The sequence below is a fragment of the Myotis myotis genome, unplaced genomic scaffold, assembly GCF_014108235.1.
Source record: "Myotis myotis isolate mMyoMyo1 unplaced genomic scaffold, mMyoMyo1.p scaffold_m19_p_17, whole genome shotgun sequence".
NCBI lineage: Eukaryota > Metazoa > Chordata > Mammalia > Chiroptera > Vespertilionidae > Myotis > Myotis myotis.
In genome coordinates this window covers 18,517,592-18,534,661 of record NW_023416321.1, presented here as the reverse complement: position 1 = coordinate 18,534,661, position 17,070 = coordinate 18,517,592, and the positions used below count along the sequence as shown (strand labels likewise).

The window sequence follows — 17,070 nt, the reverse complement described above, 5'->3', positions numbered from 1 at the left end:
GATCCTGCAGTTAAACCTACTGTTAGGAAGTCCTCAAACAAAAACCCTATGGGGAAAAAGGCTCGATTAGATACCAAATTTTTTAGTCCTGATAATAGCAACTAATCAGAATCTGTCAATTTTGTTCTTTACCCTTAGTTGGGGATTTCTTTTGGGGGAAGGAGAGTGGAAGGGGTCAAGTAGAAAGTGGATAAATGCTCTAGTCCAGTGGTCGGCAAACTCATTAGTCAACAGAGCCAAATATCAACAGTACAACGATTGAAATTTCTTTTGAGAGCCAAATTTTTTAAACTTAAACTATATAGGTAGGTACGTTGTTATTAATTTAATTAGGGTACTCCTAAGGCTTAGGAAGAGCCACACTCAAGGGGCCAAAGAGCCGCATGTGGCTCGCGAGCCACAGTTTGCCGACTACGGCTCTAGTCAAATAAAAGTTATCTACAAACAACTGCATTTATGACATAATTGCCATCCATGCTTGCCAGATGTTGCCAAGCTTCATAAGAGAAGATACTTGGACTTCCCTTGTCAGAATCCCCACTGTTTGAAGTCCATTTGAGGATTACCTACTTCCCTATTGGCCCAGTCCACCATACTGCCTTCCTGTTGCAAATGAGCTAGATGGTCATTAAGTCCATATGGCTCCATACAACACAGATCAAACTGTAGAACTGTTTACAACTTCTGGAATATATAATTTTAGAGATGAAAAGGGCTGAAGAGATCACCTTACCCAACCCTCTCATTTCATAGAAGTCAAGGCCCAGAGAGGTGAAGTGACTTGCCCAAGGTACCACAGACAGTTAACTGTAGACAGAGGACTGGAACCAAGGTCTCCGCCTTTCTGTCTGGTCCCTTGCCCACTGCACCACACTATAATTTCAATACTTTAAATCATGGTTCTCTGAGAACCGTAAGCTTAAATTATTTCAGGCCTGGAGCTCCCCTCTGAATCCTGCCGGAGAGGATGAAGAACAGCACGCTGCCCTGAGGGAAGGGGGGATAGGATCTTTTGGAAGAGGCCAAAATGTAAACTGTAGATTCTACACAGACACCCAATATACCAAAAGGCACTGCAAATTATACAGGGTGGGGTTTTTAAAAAAATGTTCTGGGTAAAAATTCCTGAGATCCCACTGTAGATCTAAGTGGGTGGGAATACCACCACAGAAAGTCAAAGGCCTTAGCCACCATAAAAAAATTCTTGCGATACATTTATCCAGCCCAGTACTAATGGTTTTCTTAAAAATGCTCTTTGATGATGATGATGATGATATAGTAGCCTCTGCCAATTCCTTTGATGAAGGAAGTCATTCTTTCAAGACCAATGCCAAGGAAACACACATTACTGATTAGCACAGGACAAGCCCTTCGAACAGCAAAGACCATTTTAATGACCAAACATATGCTGATGAGCCTCAAGCACTAAGTCAGGACTGCTCCATTTAGCAGGATATATGCTCACAAAAAAAGGAAACAGGGGTCTGAATATTAATTTTTTCATGTGAGAAAAAATCTTATGCCACCAGGTTTCCATAATTTTAGCATAGGTTTCTATTTTCTAGGATCCTCTGAGAAGCCCATGTAAACATCTCTATGCAATTCTCACACATTTGGGCAGAGATAGGAAATGATAAGAAAATGCTTGGAAGACTGTGTTGGCACAACTCAATCTGGAGAGGGACAAGTGAAGGCTGAGAACAAGAGCAGGGCAAGAGGACTGGCTGGGACCAAGCTACGCTGCTTCCTCCAGCTTATCAAGACGCAGGCAGGAAACAGAAGCAGAAAAGAATGCCCAAGAAGGAGATAGCAAGCCTCTGGATTCAAGGAAGAAGCCCTTCCAGGGACCAAGGAGAGAGGAACTCCCTCCTGAGAAATGGCTGTCCAGGACAGGGATGGGGGAGGGACGCGCTTTTACGGGACACACACTCTGTAGCCAACAGGCTCCATTTTCCCAGGGATCGCTCTTCCTAAAGTTACCATCTGGTCAGGCTTCTGCCTCGTCTGGAGGTCATCCAATCTTACTGCCAATTTCTCCAGGTTAGAAAAGCAGCTTACATGGGCATCTGAATTGTGGGGGAGGCTGGCTAAGCTTCCCAATCTGTTTCTCCTTTTGAACAACATCTCTTTAACTGCTAAGACAGTAAAATAAATATTGAGATTTCCAAAGACAAGAATTATGTAAGTACCAGGGAAGACATCTTATTGAAGAAATTGGTGGGGGAGCCAAAGATACCATCGGAAAGTAAACAAAGTCAAAAACCTGACTGTCCACTCTGACTCAAACCTCAGTTGCTACTCATCTCCTCCCCTCAGGGGCAGACAGCGATGGTATATGGAACAATTAAGAAAAGATTAAAATGGTTTATGATGTTTAAAAAAGAAGGATTTTTTTAAAAAAGAAGGAAAAAAAAAATAACTGCTGAAAAGATTTTTACCAAACGGTACTACATTTTACATTCTGGATTGTATGTGATTATCTGAAAACACTCTAACGTTTGTTAAGCTTCAATGAAGTATAATGTGATTGTTAGAAGGGCAGACTCTGGGGCCAGACCACCCTGGGGAGTCACCTTGATTTTCTCACCTGTAAAAAGGGAATAATAATACTTCTTTTTTTAAAAAAATATATTTTATTGATTTTTTACAGAGAGGAAGGGAGAGAGATAGAGAGTTAGAAACATCGATGAGAGAGAAACATCGATCAGCTGCCTCCTGCACATCCCCCACCGGGGACGCGCCCACAACCCAGGTACATGCCCTTGACCGGAATCGAACCCGGGACCCTCCAGTCCGCAGGCCGACGCTCTATCCACTGAGCCAAACCAGCTTCGGCAATAATAATACTTCTTGACAGGATTGTTGGGAGAGTTAAATGAGTTAATATACATAAAGCTCTAAGAACAATACCTAGTACACAGTGAGTGCCATATAAGTGTCAATTATTATGATGATTAATCAAGAACTGTGCAAGACACTAGGATCTAATCACAACAGAGATCTGATTCCTGCCTTTGTGGAGTTTATGATCTAATAAGGGACCATAGGAGTCAAAGAGCCAGACAAACAAAATGACAAATTGCAGTAAGTGCTATGAAAGAGATAGACAGGGACCCACGAGAGCATAACAGGAGAAGCGAGTTGGGGTTGTGGGATCAGTGTCAAAGGTTTTCCTGAAGGAGTGACCTCTGATTTAAGATCTAAAGCAGTGGTTCTCAACCTTGGCTGCACATTAGAATCACCTGGGAATCTTTTTAAAATCCTGATTTCTGGGCCTCACCCTCCGGAAATTCTGTTCTTTGTTATGGGGTGGGGCCACAACATGAGTAACAACCAGAATTTCCGGAGGATGAGACCCAGAAATCAGGATTTTAAAAAGATTCCCAGGTGATTCTAATGTGCAGCCAAGGTTGAGAATCACTGATCTAAAGGAAGAGGGGGAGGAAGGGAAGAATTTCCTGGGCAGAGGGAACAGCCTGTGCAAAGGCCCTGAGATTAAAGATAATTTACTGTGTTTGAGGACCTAGTGGGCCAGTGCTACTGGGGAGACAAAGCAGAAAGGGCAATGGGACAAGGTGGGGCTGGGAAAGCTGGCCAAAGCCAAGTGTGTGCTCATCCAGCGAGGCCACAAAAATCAGAATCTTCCCTGCGTGTCTTGTTACCTATGCAGCTCACAGAAAGAGAAGGAAGAGGTGCTGTACACATCCGTGCAAAGCAAATATGGAAGAAACAAATGTTCCCCTAAGGCAGTGATGGTGAACCTTTTGAGCTCGGCGTGTCAGCATTTTGAAAAACCCTAACTTAACTCTGGTGCCGTGTCACATATAGAAATTTTTTGATATTTGCAACCATAGTAAAACAAAGACTTATATTTTTGATATTTATTTTATATATTTAAGTGCCATTTAACAAAGAAAAATCAACCAAAAAAATGAGTTCGCGTGTCATAGGTTCGCCATCTCTGCCCTAAGGTGAAGTTTGATACACAAGACACAATCTGTGTTCACACCCTAGGTGAGTCTTCCCTGGTGTTTTATTTTATACCAATGCTGGACTGACGCTGGTTTACAGCTGAGTATCACACACCAAAACTTCATGGGCAAGTTGAGTAGTAAGACTGTTGTATGACGTATGGCCTATAAAGCAAACTCCAACACAAAACCTTTCATGAGACCCTCCTCCGAGGGACTTCTCTGACCAGCCACCAGGCACGGATTTGGAGGCCCAAAGAGTGGAACATGCCTCCTCCTGTCCTTTTTCCACCGGGGTGCTCCATCTCCCCAGTACCTGCAGTCAATTCCAGGCTCCTGTTGCCACAGTAAGAGTAACCATACAGTAAGGCTGAGTTGTTGGATCACGGTCTCGCATTACTCATGCAGGCTGACAAGTTATCAATCTCTTCTAGGCACTCCCTGTTTCACACTTCTTCCTGTTGGCTGACTCGTCTATGTCCAACTTACTCGCTAAATCACTTACTTCAACCCCACTCCCAGGACTGGACTCTCTTTTAACCTACAGATGCACAGAAAGAAGGGCCCTGTTACGTATAAGGTACTGGAACCCCAAGGCTTATAACACTCCTGCCTTCAAGGAGTTAACCATCTAGCAGAGAAACTGTACAACACAAGGGGAAATATGGCAGGGTCCATAACCACGCCTCCTGGAGGCTGGCCTGGCAGTGTGCCAAGGGCCTGTCCAGGGCGATTCCCTACGATTGTGAGCCCATACTCCCCTACTCAGGCCTGCTTGTCAATCCTTGGCCTATCCTGTGTTCACATAATTCCAAGTTAAAAAACTAAAGTTCCTCAGGTATCCCCACAAGCCTGGCACATGCTCGACAGGTGATTTTGGGTGAACAAAGCTGAAAGATGAGACTGGGAACAGGGATATATGTTCTGGCTCAGGCTCTGGGCAAGTCATCAAATTTCTCCTGCCATCAGTATATGATTCTATGAAGGAGGAACACTGAGTTGGAAGCTCAGAAGTGTGATGAGCTATGATTTACCAGGCCCTCATCTCTCCTCAGGCTTTGCTGTAGATTCTTCTCCCCCTAACTGATCAAAACATGCCAAAACCCACCTGAGAATTTGAGAGAGTTTAGAAGTCCTGATGCCTCTGAACACAGTCATCCCCAATCCTGGTCTTTCAACATCTTGGCGTCTCTATGTATCTCAAATTATTGCAACATTGGCAATTAGTAATAATCTGATTCACTTTAAGGTTCAGGGTGGGGGAAAGAAATACCATAGAAATCAACCAATAATATGTGGGAGGAGGTAGGTTACTCCCAAGGACACATGCTGTGGGCTATAAAACCAACCATCTCCTAAACTGAAAGGGAGATCTCTATTCTTCTCCAAACCACAAATCAGATAAGTGATTGAACTTTACTCCAGTTCCAAAAGCCCCAGAGATTTCCAAATACTGAACCTTCAGATCAAGATGTCTTAGGGTTGGTTTTAGAAGCAACTGTGGTTTGGCTCCCAGTCAGTTGAAGAGCAAAACTACAGATAATCTTGTTCTTAATCTCTTATGTGTAAAGGAAACCGTTTTCTTCTTGGTAAAACAAGACCACTGCAAGCGGAAAATGAACCCTAACAGAACTAGAGGATAAGGCCACTAGATTGTTCAGAGGTCAGCGATTCCCCGAAACTGGCTTTACATCTTTCATGCAGTATTTGAATGTGCCCGGAGATCTTATAAATCCTTCCCCCATGGAAGAAACTACTTAATGTTCTTTGAGTAACAACTGAGGTCGCTGAGATAACTGGCTGGCCATGTCCCGCACCTTGCTGTACCGCCAGGCCTTTCAGCCCGCACCTGCTGCAAAGGCCTTCGGGCTGCGAGGCTGAGAGACAGATATCCAGTTCTCACAGAAAAGGGGAAGGTGAGTCTCACAGACTGTCCCCTCCTACAATTTGCTTCCAACACACACATTCTCACCCTGATAAGAAAGTTCTTTTTTGTTTATATGCTTCATTCTTGTACCTTAACTATCGGACTTACTCCTCCCACAAATTTCTTCCACACCCACACCACCCTGGCTACTTCACTCTGGCTACAGAAGGCTCTCTTAAAACTCAGAGATTAATTTCACCTGCAAGGGTGCTGCAATGGGACCTGGAAAGTAATACTGTTTTTATTCCTTAGGCATTTTGATATATGGAGAAGGTAGCAATAAGTAAGCTAAGTGTCACTTTAAATAATTCTAAACATTGTGTAATTCAATAAGTGTATTTGAATGTAAGGCCAATTATTAGTTAAAGTTGATTTTTTTTAAATCCTCCCCCTTGGATATGTTCTTATTGATGTGTTTTTTTTTGTTTTTGTTTTTTAAGAGAGAGGAAGGGGCAGAGAGAGAGCAACATCAATGTGAGAAAGAAACATTGATCGGTTGCCTCCCATATGCGCCCTGACTGGAAATTGAACCCCCAACGTTTTGGTTTTCGGGACGACACTCCAAGCAACTGAGCCACCCGGCCAGGGCAAAGCTGATTTTTTTTTTAAGCAACTGGAATACTCACCAGTCTGGAATGACTTGCTCTTTTAAAGTTGGGCAATATTGGACTATATTAGAAACAAATACAATGCTAGATTCTCTATTCCTAGTTCTGCTGCTAACCAGCAGGATGTAGCGATCCCAATTCTCTAAAAGATAAGCCCAAAGCTGCCTCTAGGCCAGGCCAGGGCTCTGTGATATTACAGGGCACAGGTAGACACATCTGCTCTGTCTAGGATTAAGGTACAGGAATTACTTAATGGCCTCAATCTGGCTGCACATTAGTCACCTGGGGCTTACAAAAATGTTTTTTAAAGAAAGGATGCCAGCCTCCATGCCTAAAGATGTTGATTTCAGTCACCTGGGGTGGGGCCTCCGCACAGGGTTTTTACAAAGCTCCCCAGGTGACTGACTCAGCCAGGGCTGAGAGGCACTGCCTCGAGTCACACATTCCTGGCTGCAGCTGGGCCCCTTCTTGCAGGTGTTTCTCTCGTTCCTAGAGGCCCCTCAGGAGTCATGGGCCATTGGCTTTAAGAGAAAAGATGTCTGATTTAGTTTGGGCAACAAACTCCTCTGATAACTGTAGATCAATGGCAACATTAGGTTCTCTAAAGATCTGATGGCACTGTTTGTTCAGAAAATGTATGAAAAAATTCAGTTTCCATGACAAACGCTCCTGCAGCCTAGACAAACAATTATTCCCCCACTGGAAACAGAGGGGGGAGGGGCAATAATCCACCGGAGAAAGGGTTGGTTTTGAATTATAATTATAAATTAGTCTACTAACTACGGAAATCATGTTTAATACATAAGACGACAACCCTGGATCAGGGTTCATTCTTTAATAGTGAAACATCATGCTGAGTGAAAAATGAAAGTGACTTGGAATAATCACAACCCATTTATCTCCTGGGGCTTGGCAATGTTAAAATTAATCTTATTACTGATATGAGGAGCCCAGCGAGAGGGCACCACACACTATGGGTCGTCTCCACCCAAGCAAACATCCTGGAAGCCCCTCTCATTCTGTAGAAAGGAACACTACCGATGAAATCCCATTAAAGAAGATAGATTACAGCTAAAGCAACATCTTCCTCCCCCCCAAATAACCCACAACCCACTTGCCTGATGATAAACAGCTCCTTGTTTTATTGGTCTTCACAAGACTCAAAGAGGCATTCCATCAGTATTTGCTGAGTGCCCACTACAGTGAGTATGGCCGACTCACCATGCCAAATGCTAGATGCGAAGATAACAAGGCAGGGTCCCTGCCTTCTAGGACAGACCAGCAAGAGAAGTGTGACAGCCCCTATCCCAGGGCACCTTCTTGGTCCTTCCTCTCTTCCCTCATTACCCTCTCCTGCAACCCACCTAAGCTAACCTGAGTCCCTCCATTGCGGTCCAATGTCCGCTGTGTCACTCCCTCTCCCATCATCGCAGACCTACTCCCTGGTGCCAGAATTGCCTGGGAGGTAGGGGCCTCTGCAAAGGCAAACACCCAGGCCCAGCTTGATAATGAGAGTTCTGTCTTTTCAGGATTCCCTGAGGAAGGTGACTGCACTATGGAGGACTGACTTTGGTTCAAGGCTTCTCAGACATGAACTTTCAGTTTTGCTGTTTCAGAAACATTTCTGGGCGAGATCTTACTGATCAACGTGCACCTGCGTAGATATTATTAGACTTCACGCAAAGAAATGAGCTTAAACTGTGAATCAGGTTTAATCTCTCCATGATGGCCGCTAGATTTGGCTCCAGACTTCAGAAGTTTTGCTGGAGAGTCTCAGGTGAAGGCAGTGTTTCCGACTCTAGATGCATCTTTCCTACTGAAACAAAGGGGAGGAGGCTACAACTCTTGTGGGAGGAACAAGAGCCCTTATCTGAGCATTTTCCTGAAGCTTACAAATCTGTCTTCTCTTGCTGGTCCTTGGTCCTTCTCTAGATCCTGTCTGTCACTGCAACATGGCTGGGTCACCTCCTCAGGGTGTGACTGGTGTAGCTGGACTGATTTGTTCTAACAAACACACCAGAACATAAGCGCTGCAGGGAGTGCTCTTCAAAGGGAAGCAGGAGGATTAGGTTCAAGGCTCAGTTCTGTCAATGACACATGACCTCAAGGTCGCATGACCCTCTCTGGCCTCAGCTTTCTCATCTGTCTGCTCTGGGAACAGAGCAGGGCAGTGATCTTTCAACTTAGGGAGGGAAGATGATGCCTGAGAGAGGGCGGTATATGCCGCACCACCACCCCCGAAGGTTCTGATGTGCTCCCACTGTTACTGACATGCATCCTGTTCCTTATGTGGGGATGGAGTGGGGGGAAACACTGAAGCTCATTGCATTAGACCAGTGAGGTCCCTGCCAACTGTCTAATATACTCTGATTCTAGTTATCTTGGGAAGCATTTATACCTTTATGCAGCTATGCTCCTGTTGCTCACAAATATTTCTGGAGTTTTCTGGAAATTCCCTTCAAAGAATATACCTGTGAGTCCCCTACATGGTGGAAAGTCTTTAGTTGGTTTTTAAAAACAACCAAAAATTCTACCCAAGTGTCCTCAGTAACTTGTGCAATCAAGCTGACTAATAGTTTTCACCAAAACTTCAGTGTGAAGCATATGAAAGTTATATTCAAGCACAGATCGGAAGGAATTGGGAAATGTTTTAAGTTGTGTAAGGATAATTGGCTCAAGAGTAAATATTTGCTCTTTTAGGGCTCCCTTTGTGTTTTAGGTTGAATTATTAAACTGATTGACTACATCATTAAATGAAGTACTGAAAAGTAAAACAATTTTAAAAAGACTAACTTATAGGACGTCAACACTGACTCTGAAGGGGTGATTACGTATTTTGAAAGAGACAACATTCCTTTGGATGAGTAAGTTTAGGTATGTTTGTGGGAAAACAAAACAAAACAAAAAAACACCAAAGGCACGATGGTATTGTCAAGTGGCACTTTAATCTGCCCAGGAAATATAGCTGTATGGACAAGCTGTATGTTTTAAGAATAGCAGCCTCCAAAAGGCACAACCAATGCATCAATTATCGACTTACCAATAGGCTTGAAGCAAAACTGTAAATGGCCTCACAACCAACTATAGAAAGAATCTTGTCTCCAGGAGGCAGGCTACCCAAAACCAAACCTGCAGATGACCCCGAGGTATCTGAGGGTGCTCACGGGAGCCACAGCTGCTACAAAGCTGATCTGAAACCGCTGCAGACCCAGGGGCCCTACAAACAATTTACTGAACAAATCAGAACAAAACATTTTCTCAGTAGCTCTTGGTACATAAAGAGTCATCAATAGACCAAAATATAAGCAAAATACAATCTAAATATTTCATTTTCATTTGACTTAAAATCCATGCTGCTAAAACAGCTTACTTTAAAATGGCTATTATAAACCCAATTTAAGGCAAGTTTTGTGCTTTTTAAAACATCCAAAATAGTTTGGGGGCTGGGGGAAGGAGCTGTAAAAGATTACATTTGATCAGCAAATTCCAATTCTAGGAATTTATCCCAAGGAATAATTAAGCAGTTAAGATGCGTTCAAGCCCTGGCCAGCGTGGCTCAATTGGTTGAGTGTCATCCCATGCACCAAGAGGTAGGTAGCTCATCTGATTGCTGGTCAGGGCAGGAGGCAGCCTAAGGATGTTGATGTTTCTCTCTTATTGATGTTTCTATCTCTCTCTCCCTCTCCCTTCCTCTCTCACTAAAAAAATATTTTTAAAAAAGAAAAAATGGTTTATTGCATTGTTTATAATAATGAACATTAAAAACAGCCTCAATATTCTACCTGGTTGAATAGTCAAATTATGGTATATCCATTCAGAGAAGTGTTACGCAGAGAAGTATTACGAGAATGACGTTGCAGAATTAAATTTATTAACAATGAAAGAAAGATCTGTGATATGTTCCAGTTTGGGGAAGAAAAATATTACCTATGCAAATATGTGCGCAGAAAAAAGCGTCTGGAAGTATATATATCAAGGTGTTAGTAAATTAGCCACCAGGGAAATGCAAATCAAAACCATAATGAGTTACCACTTCATACCCACTAAGATGACTATAATCAAAAAGGCAGATAATAGCAAGTGTTGGTGAGAATGTGGAGATATTGGAACCCTCCTACATTGCAGGTGGGAATTAAAATAGTACAGCTGCTTTAGAAAACAGTTTCTCAAAAAGTTAAACATACAGTTACTACATATATGACCCAGAAATCCCACTCCTAGGTATATACCCCCCAAAAATGAAAATATATGGCCATTCAAAAATGTGTATTCAAGTGTTCGTAGTAGCATTATTTATAATAGTCAAAAAAGAGAAACAACCCAAATGTTCCATCAACTAAAGAATGGATTAACAAAATGCGGTGTGACCATATAATGCAGTGTTAACAGCAATAAAAACAAACGAAGCACTGATACATACTACAACCTGGATGAACCTTGAAAGCATTATGCTAAATGAAAGAAGCCAGTCACAAACGACCACATGGAATGATTTCATTTACAAATTATTTATTTGCCTGTCTCAGAGGCTGTGAGAGATGGGGAGTGACAGCTAATGTGTATGAAGTTTCTTTGGGGATGATGAGAACATTATAAAATTGATTGTGGCGATGATTGCACAATTCTGTGAACTGTACACCATTGAACTGTACACTTTAAACGGGTGAGTTATATGATATGTGAATTATATCTCAATAAAGCTGTTAAAGTATTAATAGAGGTAATATTTGGATAGTAGGATTATAGAAAGTTTTTTTTTCATTTAGACTTATGTATGCTTTCTAACTTTTCTACAATGAATATGACTATTTTAAGGGATTAAAAAAATCTTCGCATATCATATAGAAATTTTCCCATGTTATCATTCAGGAAGCACTAAACACATAAAAGATTTGAAAAAAGGGAAATAGACCTTTCCTTATAATAGTGGAAACTGCAAACAATCCATATGACCTCAGCAGGGTGATCACTAGGCAAAGCAAGGCTTAGTACCATGTCAACCCTGGTCCCCAAGCCAGGGCTGAGCACAGAAAGCTCAAATGTTTTGTCATGAGTGATGGTTTACTAAAGTGCTACTAGAAGTGACAAATGCACTCAGAACATTTCCTAACAGGTTATGGGAAACATTCTGTGGGAGCGAGGGCGGGAAACCAAACAAAAATATATAAACACATATTTTTACACTGTTGTATTTGCTGGGTGTTTGCACATGTCTAGATGTAACTTAAATTTTTAAAAAGGAATGCAAGCTAGGAGCTTATGATTACCTTTTAAAGTTCTACTTTCCCAATCCATATCTAGTCTCTTGTAAACATCTCTGAGAATGTGTTGCTCTGTGGCAGGTTACCAAACATGGAATATAGCAAAGATAAAGACAAGGGGAAAAAAAATTGCCAGCCCCTGGGAAATATATTCAACCCGCATGTTTCTTATTCATGGACTGTGATTCACCACTGTTTAAGCCAGCATCACACTCTAATCATATTGCTAGGTTACAGGCCCCAAGTTATTTGTGCATAATAAAAATGGAATCCATTTGATACATTAGGTTTTTCTCTCCTATATCATCTCTTTAGGGAGAACATTTGATCATTATAAAACACACACAATACTGAACCAAAAGATTACTTTGGATCCCCAAACCAAAGAGGTTTCCAATGATTCTTCGACCTGAAAAATGGAGTCAGAATCTGAGACAGGCAAATAACTATCCCCCAGGCCGACGCAGGTGGTGCTACTCCGTCCAGACATGAAGAAACCTTTACGTAGCCCACTGTCCTATACGCTGGGATATGGTCTGCCGTTGAACTCTCTCAAGAAGACTTCTCATACACTTTTTCTCCTTGCTCTGAGAAGCTATGCTACTGTGGAAAGCCCGGTGGTCAGGCAAGTTAATGAAATGACACACAAACACATGTGCACAACTACAGTCTCATCTCATGATTAGCAGCCCTGATAACATGAGCTTAATGAAACATTCTCCTCCTGGCCCCAGAATAAATACTTGCTATCTCCTATTAGGATAATTCATGCAGGTGATAGCTATCAGGATACATGGTAAGCGAGGACATTCCGAATTAACACTCGTGTCTCAGATGATGTTCTCAGTGTGTTTCTGTACTTACATGGTCCTCAGTTCACGGGGACATTTTTTATTCTGCTCTAAAACCAAAACACTGGTTTTAATCATTATGTTGTACACCTGAAACTAATATAATATTGTACATCACTGTAATTAGAAAAGAATTTTATTTAAAAATAAATAAATAAAACCAAAACACTGAATAAAAAAATGATATCCTACATAATAAAAGCGTAGTATGCAAATTGTCCCCTCTACCGGGAGGTTGTCTGGGAGTTCGACCAGGGGGCAGGGCAGGCCTGGGGAAGGGAGGGAGGCCCCGGCTGGCAGTCCACAGCCACTAGGGACCCTACCAGTACACGAATTTCGTGCACTGGGCCTCTAGTATATTATAACGGAAGAAAGTATTTTGCCACACATGCTACAGACCTCTTTGGTACTCGAGAGAAGGGGCACCTCAACACGGGAAAATGAGGACTACATGATAGCGATGATATGACAGCAGTGATGTAACACAAACCAACATGAGGTACAAGATCCAGGTCTAGGATGGAGGGGAAAACTCCCTGGATTAACAGTCTCAAATCCTTAATAACACTGGTATTATTGCATTTTGATCTGAAAGGCTGGAGTTGCAGCCCATGATGAGTCAAGGTCTGGCTCAATCAATCACAAACTGAAAGAAAAATCACAGTATTGCCTCGAATGCTCTAGTTATATCATCAATCAAAAAGAAACAGCATCCAAATATGCTCCTTGCAGATGTATAATATAAAAAAAAAATGACAAAGAGAGTAAAAAGCACCTGTGTTGGGGGATTCGAGGGGTAAGGAGAGTACATTTATCATCTATGAAGTGCAAGGTACCTTCAGGCATGTAAGCATGTTAGCTGTCCCCATTGCACTTACAGAAAACAGAGTCTCTAAGAAGTAAAATAACTTGCCTGAGGGCACAACTAGAACTCAGGTTTGTCTAATTTTACAGTCAGTGCATTCTACACAACATCACTGCTGCCTGGTTTTTACTGCACACTTTGCAATGGGTTTCGTTTAGAGTTTTCATGTAAAAATTCTCACTACATTTGGGGATAGAAATTTTTACTGTGAGATAATTCTGGGAGTGAAATTCTGACCTTTTACCTAAAAATGTAGTGACGCTAAAACATAACCTTTCAATATGGGTCTGGAATATTTTACCAGGAACTCTGAGACGTTTGGATTTCTAAATACAATTTGCAAATATTTACATGAAATGAAACTATATTCCCAACTAAAGCTAAATAGTTATTTGGGGCTGTTTAAGCCTACGTTATTCAATAACTAAAACACTAGACTCCAATGAAAGAACAGCATGGAAATGTGTGGCAAAGAAAACCAATACACTTTGGCCTGCATTATTCGAAATGACCAGTTTCCCTGCCATACATATGGTCATTCTCTTATCTGTGAACATATGCCAAGCAGCAGTTAACCAATCCACCATATAGCGTTGAAGTTCAAAACCTGAACCTAGTTGTGAAAGTGGATTTTTTTTCTGAAATTAGAAGAAAAACTTAAATACACGAGTTCTAACGTGAAGTGTGCACAAACTTTCCTTTAAAAAACAAAACCCGAGTGTGAAAAAGGTAACCTTATATATTATTACAGCTGTTTCCAAATCCTTGTTACTCCAGGAGCATGGAGCATTATTTACCTAAAATGCATAATCTCCAACGAGTTCCCGCTGTGGCACTCAGGTACACATGTCAGTTTTCCACCTGGACACCTGGCACATGATATCCACATTAAAGAGTACACAGTGGAGATCATTAAACAGATCCTGCACCGATGTACCATACCCACATCCTGAACAGTATGTTTTTTTAAAAACCACTCGCTAGGTTCTTCCAACCAGAAGAGGGGAAAAAACAACAAGTGTGTCCACAAAATGTCCTCCCAGCCGTGGTGCCCAAATCCACAGCCAGAGTAAAAGGTCTTAAATAGTTAAATAAATGTAAACCAGGCGCTTCTCCCCCCAAAAAAGATGAGAAGACGTCTCGGACAGCCCCCAGTGTTCTCACAGAAGGAGACAGTCTTTGACTCAAAGTTCGGAAGCGGCTTCGCCGCTGTCCCATATGGGGTCTTAAAAACGAGCCCAATTCCCACAGCTGAACTTGCTTCACGAAGTTTTGGTGCACAAAAGGCTGCCTCCTGCCTCACCAGACCAAGGAACCTGCAAGACAGGTGAGCAGGGTCCAGCGATCGAGCTCTTGGGTGGAAAAGCTCACTCTCTCGCAACTGCATTCGTCTCCCGGAGTTCTCGCGTATTGAAAGTTCCAACCAGGATTATAAACGCAAGGCATTCCTTTCCCCTCGGCTACAGGGCCCTTTCGGTCCGTCCCCAGCGGCCCCCGCAGGCGGAGCCCGCGCCCACTTGTGGGGAGGGTCCGGCAGGTGGCCTTCTGGAGACCAGGGGTGCCACCCGGGCGACACAAAGTTGCGCGCAAGGCCGCACCGAGAAGCGCTGCCCGGGACACCGCGCTGGCCGCGAGGCCCTCCGGGTGGCGTGCGCCTCGGCGTGGCTGGCCGCGGCCGCCACTCGGACCAGCCAGGAGGCGTTCGCTCCCCGCCCGGCGCTGCCTCCTACGCGCGTCTGGAGCCTCCGCCGGGGCGCACGGGGCCTCGAGCCGCCGCCGCTGCGCTCCCAGCTCAGAGTCCGGCGGGGCCCCGAGATGTCCCCCCATCCCACGATTCCCGGTCACTCACCCTGGAGCCGGGCAGCAGCAGCGCCAACAGCAGCAGCAGCAGCAGCCGCCGCCGGGCGGGCATGGCGAGAGCTCCGTCCCGGCTGCCGGCCCAGCCAGCCGGCTCTGGGGGGCGGTGCGGGAGGGCGGAGGACGGGGCGGGGGCGCCGCGAGGACAGCGCGGCGGCGGCTGGTCTTCAGCGAAGGAAGAGCTGACTAGGCGGCGGCGGCACCCCCATTCCCGACCCTTTAAGCGCCGGGCCGGCGCTTCTTCCGGTCGGGGCGGGTCCGGGCTGGGGGCGGGCCCGAGGCTGGGCGGGGCCACCGCGGGGGCAGGGCCAGGCTCGAGTGTGGGCGGGGCTGGCGCGGTGGGCGGGGCCGAGGTCAGCACAGGCTGCTGGCCGGCCCAGGTCCCGCGGCTGGGGTGGCTGGACAGCACCAGCCCAGGCGTCCGCATCTAGGGGCGCCGGGCTGTCGAGGCTGGGAGCTTATCCGGGTGCGGGGGAAAGGCCGGCAGCCTCGCCACGCGGGCGCACCCCTTCCCCCAGGAGGTAGGAGGTACCGCTCATCCCTCCGAGAGACCCCTTGAGTCAGACTTGATCAGGGGAAAGGCCAGGAGACAGGCGGTGCCGGCTGCCCAGAGCCCCGCTTGGTCTTCCCGCCGGCGCCCTCCGGAGGGAGGGAAGCAGCTGACGGGAGGCCAGCAAATCCAGCGCTTCTGCCTGCGCCCATGTCGCCGACTCCACTGCCCTGGGGTCCTCCAGCTGCCACTCAGCTAGTCGGAAGGCCTTTCTTCCTTTTTCTTTTTTCCCCCCCTCAGGAATTCCCCCCTCCAATCATGTCCAACAGGCATCAGTTCCTTTCGGAATAAACCGTGGCCAAATCACTTGCCAAAAATTATCAGTTCCAAAAAAGGAACTCACTTCGGCTGCTGGTGGCATGGTGTTCACGTGGCATTTGCATCTGTGACCTCCTGAAGCTTGGGATGACACGTGTCACAACTCATCGGAGCGAGTGGGTGTGTTTAGGTCCCAAACGAGTTCTGTTTGCGGGTTGTGGGCTATTAGCCTAAATTAAAGAGCCCAGCAGCTGTGTGGTCACTGGGTCCCATGCTGCCCTCCACTTGGAAGAGAAGACAGAGGACATGTTGTTTGTCATGAGTCAACCAAGAGTCGGAGCAAGACACGAATAGATCTTAGGAGAAAAAGGGTAAGTAACTTCTCTAATTTTCCCCAACCAGCTCGTAATAAAACCTAAGATTTTTCAGGGTTTGGGGAAAGAAGTAAGCAATGAAAGAGAAAACAGCAAAGCAGTGGGGGACTGGCCCGGGATCTGGTCCGTGTGCACTGTGGACCAACCCGCCCTGACCGTAACATAGGCATGTCTGAAGTAAGCAGCGTCCTGTAAACAGTTACCCATTCCCAACCCCTACTCCGAGGCCAGTCAAGGGACTAATCCCTACCAATGCCGAGTCCAGAGCAGTTTGAGTCTTGGCCACTGTGAAAGTGGTAGACACGTTTTGAAAAGTGTTATCTGCACGTCTAAATGCAGACAGAGAGGTTTGGGATTGGCGGGGAGCTGGGTTAAAACAGAGGCTGCATCACTCCCGAGCCGTGTGGCCAGGTGCCCAGGGAGGAGCCCTTTAATGCTTACCTGCCCGGCTTGCAAGCTGACAACAGGATCTGTAAGACCACATGCTTGAGTTAGGAAAGAAGTTTGACTAAAAAAACACCCCTTTCCCATGCCTTCTCCTCTGGTGC

At 44.9% G+C, this 17,070-nt stretch overlaps 1 protein-coding gene across 1 annotated transcript in view; it reads right to left on the bottom strand.

Annotated features, from left to right (window-relative positions):
- Positions 1-15,573, bottom strand: part of ERN1 (endoplasmic reticulum to nucleus signaling 1) — a 68,223-nt gene extending 52,650 nt beyond the window's left edge. The window contains exon 1 of the mRNA XM_036339981.1: positions 15,333-15,573. Within this exon, the coding sequence (XP_036195874.1) occupies positions 15,333-15,395 (63 nt within the window). The 5' untranslated portion in view covers positions 15,396-15,573. The remainder of the gene's footprint in view (positions 1-15,332) is intronic.
- Positions 15,574-17,070: the final 1,497 nt, after the last annotated feature.